Consider the following 10,187-nt stretch of genomic DNA (forward strand, 5'->3'; position numbering starts at 1 on the left):
TGTTGTCCCCCGTCTACATTTCCACCATTGTTGTCCCCCCGTCTACATTTCCACCATTGTTGTCCCCGTCTACATTTCCACCATTGTTGTCCCCCCGTCTACATTTCCACCATTGTTGTCCCCCCGTCTACATTTCCACCATTGTTGTCCCCCCGTCTACATTTCCACCATTGTTGTCCCCCCGTCTACATTTCCACCATTGTTGTCCCCCATCTTTGGCGCCGCTCTATGTTATCGATGTCTTTTTGTAGGTGAGGTCTCCAGAACTGACCCCATTAGGACATCGCTGTCTATTATTCAGTGGAGGAGTTGGAGGACACAAGGATCTGTACCAGGACATAGTCATGATGGAGGATCACCGGCCCCTCACATCACAAGGTAAGAAGACACATATATATAGATATCACTCTCACTACCTAGTAACCTAGAAATCTATCCAGCACTGATGTATTCATTCCCTGTGTGTTCCCTACAGATGAAGTCATTGATAGAAATCCACCCGAGAGGTGTCCCCGTCCTCTGTATTCCCAGGACTGTCCAGAGGGAAATGTCCCAGAGAAGCATCAGGTAGATGAGGCTGATCCTATATCTCTATAGGGGGGTCCTTATAGTCTCCCCATAATATGAACTTAAAGGGATCGAACTAAAGTTCTTTTCGAACATTTTTTTCTTGTTCGTTCAGGTTGAAGATCAGATTAATATTAAAGTTGAAGTTAGAGATGAACCCGAAAAGAAGGCGGATTTCTGGGCCGATCACCCGTGTATGAGGGAAGTGAAGGAGGAAATTCCAGGAGGTGTTACCCCAGGTATGTAATAATTCCAGGAGGTGTTGTCCCAGGTATGTAATAATTCCAGGAGGTGTTGTCCCAGGTATGTAATAATTCCAAGAGGTGTTGTCCCAGGTATGTAATAATTCCAGGAGATGTTACCCCAGGTATGTAATAATTCCAGGAGGTGTTGTCCCAGGTATGTAATAATTCCAGGAGGTGTTACCCCAGGTATGTAATAATTCCAGGAGGTGTTACCCCAGGTATGTAATAATTCCAGGAGGTGTTGTCCCAGGTATGTAATAATTCCAGGAGGTGTTACCCCAGGTATGTAATAATTCCAGGAGGTGTTACCCCAGGTATGTAATAATTCCAGGAGGTGTTGTCCCAGGTATGTAATCATGGATTTACTATGAATATTATAACATAATCCTGACATGTTGCCTGTTGTGTAACCAGTAATACAATGTGGGCCATTTTTGGAATGAATCTCCCTGGGCTGCGGGTGGATCTCCCTGGGCTGCGGGTGGATCTCCCTGGGCTGCGGGTGGATCTCCCTGGGCTGCGGGTGGATCTCCCTGGGCTGCGGGTGGATCTCCCTGGGCTGCGGGTGGATCTCCCTGGGCTGCGGGTGGATCTCCCTGGGCTGCGGGTGGATCTCCCTGGGCTGCGGGTGGATCTCCCTGCGGCTCTTTTAAGGCTCTAACCAACATGGAGTGTAGACGGCTCTGCTGTTGTCTTTCCTAATAGCTCAGCACACAATATGAAGTGGTAGCAGTATTCATTGAATAAATGGTGAGTGCTATTTTTTAAGGCTTTGTTCACACGTGAAATTTCTGCTATTCCACTCAAGATGAGACCTTTTTTACATTTTTTTTTTAAATTTAACCCCTTAAGGACCACAGGTTTTTCTGTTTTTGCACTTTGTTTTTTTTCCTAATCACCTTCTCAAAATCATAAAACCCTCTCAATTTTGCTCCTAAAATCCATATGATTCTTATTTTTTGTGCCTCCAATTGTACTTTGTAATGACATCAATCATTTTACCTAAAAATTTAAGACAAAACCCAGAAAAAAAATATTTGAGGGGCAAAATTGGGGAAAAAAAAAAAAAAAGTCATTTTGTAACTTCTGGGGTCTTCCGATTCTATGCAGTGCACTTTTCGTTAAAAACGACACCATATATTTATTTTTTAGGTCCATACGGTTACAATGATACCCAATTTATATAGGTTTTTCTTTATTTCACTACATTCTCCAAAATGTATAAAATTGTCCTCTTCTGACCCCTATAACTTTTTTTATTTTTCCGTATACGGGGCGGTATGAGGGCTCATTTTTAGCGCTATGATCAGAAGTTTTCATCGGTACCATTTTTGTTTTGATGGAACTTTTTGATGGGTTTTTATACATTTTTTTTTTTTTTTTAGAGTATACAAAGTTTCCAAAAATACGCAATTTTGGACTTTGGTATTTTTTTTACGTATACGCCATTGACCATGTGGTTTAATTAACGGGATTAGATTAGATTCCTCATACAGATCAATGTGGTTTCATAGAACCACAATTGATCTGTGTGATCTGCGCTCCATTGATAACTGCACCACCAGGGAGTGTTCACGGCTTCCTTTAAATGTCGCTGTCAACTTTGACAGCGGCGATCTAAAGGGTTAATAGCTGGCCGCATGTCGGCTATTAACGCCGGCCCTCAGCTACAAGAATCAGCTGAGGGTCGGCCGGTATGACGCGGGCTCGAGTCGGGAGCCTGCGCCATACTCGGTTAACAACACATGGACGATTATACACGTCCATGGTCGTTAACCAGTTAAGCGGAATGCAATCGGAATTTCTTTGTTTGCAAATTCAAAGCCCTATAAACTTCAGTGGCGCTCTGAATAGAATTCTGCAAAATTTTAAAACAGGTCTTATAATTTTGCGGAATTTCGCAGTGTGAATGGGACAGTGGAATCTCCGTTAAAGACAATGGGGGTCATTTACTAACGTGATCCCGGCTTTTATTCCTCTGTTCTTCTGCCTAAACTCTGTCGTAAACTCCTTGCACCAGAATTTGGGACCAAAATAAAATTTAAAAAAACAACCATTTGTTCTTTTTTACTGAGAGAACCCAAAGGTGCGACTGCCAGGAAAAAGGGGGTGTGGTCATCAAAAAGGGGCAGGGATTAGGTAAATTTGAACTTTTAGAAAAGCGAAGTGTAGGAATAAGTGCCAAATCAGTAAATACAATGGAAAAATACCTGTTGGGGAAGAAAACAGCAATAAAACTACCCTCCACTCTTAGTAAATCAGGGCCAATGTGCACTAAAATTTGCATGCAGAGTTTTCGGCAGAATTCTGCCATGTGAACATATCCTAATAATGACCATCTGATAAATATACGTCGGCACCATGTCCCAGTTAGTCGTGACATAAGGACAGGACCAGAGGCTGCGCCATAGATCGATGGCTGGGGCTTTACATTTGGGGTGGGGGCTGGGGCTTTACAATGGGTGTAACTGTCAGGACACAAGAGCTTCCCCCCCCCCATTGCCTCCAGAATTTTTTGCTGACTTTTTTAAGGATAAAAATGTTATTAAAGTCAGATGGGCGAGCTTCAATGTCTACATCTCTAAGGCGGCCAGTGAAAAAGAACAAACTTGCGAAAGGGATGAAAATGGCGTCACCCGGCCCATATGTAGACTTCATTTCAGAGGCAGTCACCAATGTCCTTCAGCAGGATAAGGTCACCAGTCACCGTTATACCCTCTTCTCACCAGACCTGAAATTCACAACTCCCACCCTGTCAGTAGTTAGAGTGGTCCCAGAGGGGCATTCATTTACGACCCCACCCTGTCAGTAGTTGGAGTGGTCCCAGAGGGGCATTCATTTACGACCCCACCCTGTCGGTAGTTAGAGGGGTCCCAGGGGGGCATTCATTTACGACCCCACCCTGTCAGTAGTTGGAGGGGTCCCAGGGGGGCATTCATTTACGACCCCACCCTGTCGGTAGTTAGAGGGGTCCCAGGGGGGCATTCATTTACGACCCCACCCTATCAGTAGTTAGAGTGGTCCCAGAGGGGCATTCATTTACACACCAGCACCGGACACACATGGGGGTCAGGGGGAGGTAGCACATGCTAAATACACACTGGGGTCTGGTCTGGGCCAACGCTGACATCCAGATGCCGGGTAATAATAGAAGGTTTTTGCGGGTATGTAATCGTGAGCGGATAACATCGTGATTCAATTGTTTTTGGGATAAAAGGTTTGAGCTGTAGATAAAACTGAATGGATGTCACTACTTGTCCGTCTCCTCCTCCCTGGTGACTCTTTCCTGTCCTGTAATTATATCCGGGAGTTCTGTGTCTTTATTAGATAAAACACTGATTGTCTCTTATCTGTCTCCATGTGAGAACATTACAGTGGGTGTCCAGAGAAAATGTCTTAGAATAGGAAATAAGTATCTGATCCTAAAGCTGGGCCCCCCCCCCCCCCCCCCCCCCATGATCTCCACAACGGGCCCCGACTATTAGAGAGAGCTCGTGCTGTAGACGACTTCTGCTTCATTCATTTGTATTCGACGCTGGAGAGGACTGTACTGGGGACCAACAAAGTCTTTTCTTATACACTATATGCAGTGTACAGGGAAATAACAGCGAAAAGGGAATCATTGCTTCAGACAGTCTTCTCTCGTTTCTCGGTCTTCTCTCGTTTCTCGGTCTTCTCTCGTTTCTCGGTCTTCTCTCGTTTCTCGGTCTTCTCTCGTTTCTCGGTCTTCTCTCGTTTCTCGGTCTTCTCTCGTTTCTCGGTCTTCTCTCGTTTCTCGGTCTTCTCTCGTTTCTCGGTCTTCTCTCGTTTCTCGGCCTTCTCTCGTTTCTCGGCCTTCTCTCGTTTCTCGGCCTTCTCTCGTTTCTCGGCCTTCTCTCGTTTCTCGGCCTTCTCTCGTTTCTCGGCCTTCTCTCGTTTCTCGGCCTTCTCTCGTTTCTCGGCCTTCTCTCGTTTCTCCGGCCTTCTCTCGTTTCTCCGGCCTTCTCTCGTTTCTCCGGCCTTCTCTCGTTTCTCCGGCCTTCTCTCGTTTCTCCGGCCTTCTCTCGTTTCTCCGGCCTTCTCTCGTTTCTCCGGCCTTCTCTCGTTTCTCCGGCCTTCTCTCGTTTCTCCGTCTTTTCCTCGTTTCTCCGTCTTTTCCTCGTTTCTCCGTCTTTTTCTCGTTTCTCCGTCTTTTTCTCATTTCCCAGGGCTGCCTGGAGGTAGAATTTTTTTTAAGGGAACTTTGTGAGCTCTTTTTATTTCAAATAATGGGGAAAATATTTGAGGCCGAAGGCGTCCATTAGCCTTATAATACAGGTACCTCTGATGTCACCCTTCCGAGGAGTTACTTCTCCCTGCTGTGTCCCCCGTATCTGGACCTTTATCTCTCAGAGCCCCCTATTCTTTTTGTAATCTCTCTCTTATTTACTTTTAAGCACCCCCAACTTTTTGGAGATTAGGAATCATTTCCTCCATCTCCCCCATTCCGTCACACATTTTATTGAGATCGTCGCCCATTATAATCTCCCCACATGAAGGATCAGATCTCTGGGGGATTTATTACAGGTCTTAACTTCCCTCAATATTTTCTCTAATACTTACAGATTATTAGGCCCAGTCCCCTCCTCCCCCCATTTCTACCTCTTCCTTTAGAACTGAATGGCCGGTTGTATCTGTAGTCGTGTTCTATGGTGAGGATGGGTCATGTGTCCGCCCTCCACTGGGGGGGGCTCATATATATTTCTCAATTTATTATAAAGCAAAATACGGGCAGCCGGGGTAACCTCTCCTCCAGCCTGAAGAGGCGTACATTGTCTGTCTGTGTACTGTCATGGCCCCACAGATATTTAACCCCTCATTCACCTCTGAGAGAGGAATAGTCGTCACATGACAGAAAACTTGGGGTTATATAGACATAGAGCCTTATCCCACATGGTCCCTGGTGGAGGAGACTTTGGAGCAGTCGTTTTCCTACCACAGAAAGTTTGATAGAAGACGGAGCCGCAACTGTGTGTTCCCTCTGTGGACATATAGCAGTGTTTCCCAACCTTTTTCGGCTTGGGCGCCCCTCGGAAAAATTTTTTTATTTCCCGGGCCACCCCAACCGAAGTGGACGAGCAAAAAAAAAAAAAGTAAACATTTTTTTTTTTTTTTATGTAGCTTACAGTGCTGCTAGTCACAAATGACTTCTTCTGTAATCAGCGTTGTTCCCTTTTCTTCTCCATCTGGTTCGGGCCATCATGACTATTTCTTCCAGTCACAATTCTTCACCGTTAAACCTGCAAAACAAATCTATTAGGCTCCGCACTTTTCCATCTACTTTTACAAGTGAAGGTGGAATACAGGGGCGTATAGGTGTAAAGGGGTAACAGAGGGGTGTAGAGGAGTATACATGGGTGTCAGAGGGGTGTAGAGGAGTGTACATGGGTGACAGAGGGGTGTAGAGGAGTGTACATGGGTGTCAGAGGGGTGTAGAGGAGTGTACATGGGTGACAGAGAGGTGTAGAGGAGTGTACATGGGTGACAGAGGGGTGTAGAGGAGTGTACATGGGTGACGGGTGTAGGGAAGTACACATGGGTGTCAGGGGTGTAGAGGAGTGTACATGGGTGACGGGTGTAGAGGAGTGTACATGGGTGTCAGAGGGGGGTAGAGGGGTTTACATGGGTGTCAGAGGGGTGTAGAAGAGTGTGCATAGGTGGCAGTGGGGTGTAGAGTAGTGTACATGGGTGACAGGTGTGTAAAGAAGTGTACATGGGTGACAGTGGTGTAGAGGAGTGTACATGGGTGACAGAGAGGTGTAGAGGAGTGTACATGGGTGACGGGTGTAGGGAAGTACACATGGGTGTCAGGGGTGTAGAGGAGTGTACATGGGTGACGGGTGTAGAGGAGTGTACATGGGTGTCAGAGGGGGGTAGAGGGGTTTACATGGGTGTCAGAGGGGTGTAGAAGAGTGTGCATAGGTGGCAGTGGGGTGTAGAGTAGTGTACATGGGTGACAGGTGTGTAAAGAAGTGTACATGGGTGACAGTGGTGTAGAGGAGTGTACATGGGTGACGGAGGGGTGTAGAGGAGTGTACATGGGTGACGGAGGGGTGTAGAGGAGTGTACATGGGTGACGGAGGGGTGTAGAGGAGTGTACATGGGTGACGGAGGGGTGTAGAGGAGTGTACATGGGTGACAGAGGGGTGTAGAGGAGTGTACATGGGTGACAGAGGGGTGTACATGGGTGACAGAGGGGTGTAGAGGAATGTACATGGGTGACAGAGGGGTGTACATGGGTGACAGAGGGGTGTAGAGGAGTGTACATGGGTGACAGAGGGGTGTAGAGGAGTGTACATGGGTGACGGAGGGGTGTAGAGGAGTGTATATGGGTGACAGAGGGGTGTAGAGGAGTGTACATGGGTGACAGAGGGGTACAGAGGAGTGTACATGGGTGACAGAGGGGTGTAGAGGAGTGTACATGGGTGACAGAGGGGTGTAGAGGAGTGGACAGGAGTGACAGGTAACAAAGGTACAGAAGAGTGAATAGGGGGTGGACATGGGTGACGTGCAGACTGGGGGTTGGTCAGAGTGGTGGACATGGGAGATGGGGGTGGACGGGGATGACAAAAGAGATAAAAGAGGGGTGACAAAGGGACAGAGGGGTGAATAGAGGGGTGGACATGGGTGACGGGGGGGAGGGGTGGACAGGGTTGAAAAGAGGGAACAGAGGGTGGAAATGGTACAGTACGTTAAGCAGGGGAATCCGGCGCAGCTTCTTCCTACCTCCGGTGTAGCAGGACACCATTTCCAGCCTGACTCACTCACTGGGCCGCACAGGGGGACGCTATGGATGGAGTATACACACATGCGTAAAGCGCATGCAGGCTTCCCTTCCCCCTTCAGCACCATCACAGGCGCGCAGATCCAGATCTCTGTGGCCCCGTGCTGATGTGGGGGGGGGGGGGGGGGTTAATTTGTGCACAAGCAGCATGAATTATGATCCCTTCCTGTCAGGTGTGAACAGTCCTGTAGTGTAGGGGGTGTAATGGTTGGGGGAGGGGAGACATCTAAATGACATCTAACTCTAGTTCTCAGTTCTGGATATAGAAGTTGGACTAGTGATAAGAATCAATGTTACCTCCTCCTCCCTGTACAATGACCTCTGCACAGGTCACAGAGCATGCCCAGAAAAGGAATCAATAATCTCTGGTGAACATTCCCTAGAGTCGGTGCCCGGAGTGACCCCAAAAAGAAGGAAACTATAAAGGGGGGATCATCTCCTCTCCTCTTTATTCTCTTCTGGGGTCAGGTGACCATCAAAAACTGCAGCAAAACTTCATGTGTGTTTCCAACCTAATAATATTTTATACATTTCCCATAATCCATTTTTATCCCAACAGAAAATCCCAGTAAGAATTCTGAGGGAAACTTCATGTTATCCCTGAATGATAAAGGAGAAGATGAAGATATGATGGAGCGCTCCTCAGGAGAAGACCTCCTTACCCCTAATGTCCATCCAGATCTATCCTATAATAATCCACCTGATCATGAGGAACCTTCTCCTGACCAACCACACATTGTTACCACAAGGACAGATCAGAAAGGGGGAGAAAGGATTCAGTGTGATGAATGTGGGAAAGAGTTTTCTGAAAGATCCAATCTTTTTAGACACAGGAAAATTCACACAGGGGAGAAGTTATATTCATGCTCAGAATGTGGGAAATATTTTGCACAAAAATCAAATCTTGTTATACATGAGAGAAGTCACACAGGAGAGAAGCCATATTCATGTTCAGAATGTGGTAAATCTTTTACACAAAAATCATATCTTGTTATACATCAGAGAAGTCACACAGGAGAGAAGCCATATTCATGTTCAGAATGTGGGAAATGTTTTAATCACAAATCCTATCTTTCAGAACATGAGAGAATTCACACAGAAGAGAAGCCATATTCATGTTCAGAATGTTGTAAATGTTTTGCACAAAAATCTAATCTTGTTATACATGAGAGAAGTCACACAGGAGAGAAGCCACATTCATGTTCAGAATGTGGTAAATGTTTTGCACTAAAAACAAATCTTGTTATACATGAGAGAATTCACACAGGTGAGAAGCCATATTCATGTTCAGAATGTGGGAAATGTTTTACACAAAAATCATATCTTGTTATACATGAGAGAATTCACACAGGAGAGAAGCCATATTCATGTTCAGAATGTGGGAAATGTTTTATATGTAAATCACATCTTTCTGTACATGAGAGAAGTCACACAGGAGAAAAGCCATATTCATGTTCAGAATGTGGTAAATGTTTTATTAGTAAATCACATCTTTCTGTACATGAGAGAAGTCACACTAGAGTCTGATCGATGAAATAATAAATGATAAAAATATAATAATATGGAGAATGGAAATCTGAGATCTCAGGTGACAGTAAAATGTGATGTTTCTAAGTTCTGTTGTGAGAATTAACCCTCGAATAAACTTCCTAATGAAACCTAAGCAGAAGCTAAAGCCGACATCATCTCTTGGTCATCAGCACCTGGGGTCATGTGACCTTTGTAGGTAAATAACGGTAATGAGAAATAATATGTAATGCTATTGTGTATCATTTAGTAGTGACTTGTAGCTCTACACTACAGTATGATTGGATGATTTCTATGGATGATAATGATTGGTGATTACTATGTATTACCTCGGCCTCATTTCCATTAGAAATATTACTGATTGTATCTCATGTGTCACTTCTGTCCTATCAGGATCAGGACACTTCTGTGTTGTCACCAATAAGTAAAATCCTGTGTGTGAACCGGTCCCTATAACTAGAGGTTGTCCCTGTGAGTCCTTGTGGAGATGGAGAAAGGACATTCTTGGTGTTTCTCCAGACAGGGGTGCGGAGTGCTGCTGGGGAGACAGTGGATTTGTGGGGGCCCTGGCAGGGATGGGTTATTGCTGTTATATATGACCGGGCTCTGTCCCCATTATACAGGCTCCTGTCTCTGTCATCTGAGGAAGAAGCATTTTCTCTCACATTCTGTTTGTTCCGTCTTCTGGGACATGAGAGAATTCACACAGAAGAGAAGCCATATTCATGTTCACAATATATAACTTTCTATAACTTTCTTATTTTTCCGTATTTGGGGCTGTATGAGGGTCATTTATTGCGCTGTAATCAGTTGGTTTTATTATAACTTTTTTTTTAACATTTTTGATCACTTTTATTCCATTTCTTCTGGGATGTGACTAAAATTCAGTACATTTTGATATTGTTTTACATATACGCCGTTCACCACAGGGGATCAATAATGTTTTAGATTTTAATATTTTGGACATTTCCAGACCCAGTGATGCTGAATAAAATACAGCGCGTTTCTGCATCCACTGATGCCTTCCTCAGGTCCACTTACAGTTC

The 10,187-nt window shown here is 45.3% G+C and overlaps 1 protein-coding gene across 1 annotated transcript in view; it reads left to right on the plus strand.

Moving 5' to 3' along the window:
• Positions 1-9,608, plus strand: part of LOC130297932 (oocyte zinc finger protein XlCOF8.4-like) — a 170,748-nt gene extending 161,140 nt beyond the window's left edge. The window contains 4 exon segments of the mRNA XM_056550779.1: positions 252-378; positions 476-567; positions 683-806; positions 8,174-9,608. Of these exon segments, the coding sequence (XP_056406754.1) occupies positions 252-378; positions 476-567; positions 683-806; positions 8,174-9,141 (1,311 nt within the window). The 3' untranslated portion in view covers positions 9,142-9,608.
• The last annotated feature ends 579 nt before the right edge of the window (positions 9,609-10,187 follow it).

The sequence above is a fragment of the Hyla sarda genome (assembly GCF_029499605.1).
Source record: "Hyla sarda isolate aHylSar1 chromosome 1 unlocalized genomic scaffold, aHylSar1.hap1 SUPER_1_unloc_10, whole genome shotgun sequence".
NCBI lineage: Eukaryota > Metazoa > Chordata > Amphibia > Anura > Hylidae > Hyla > Hyla sarda.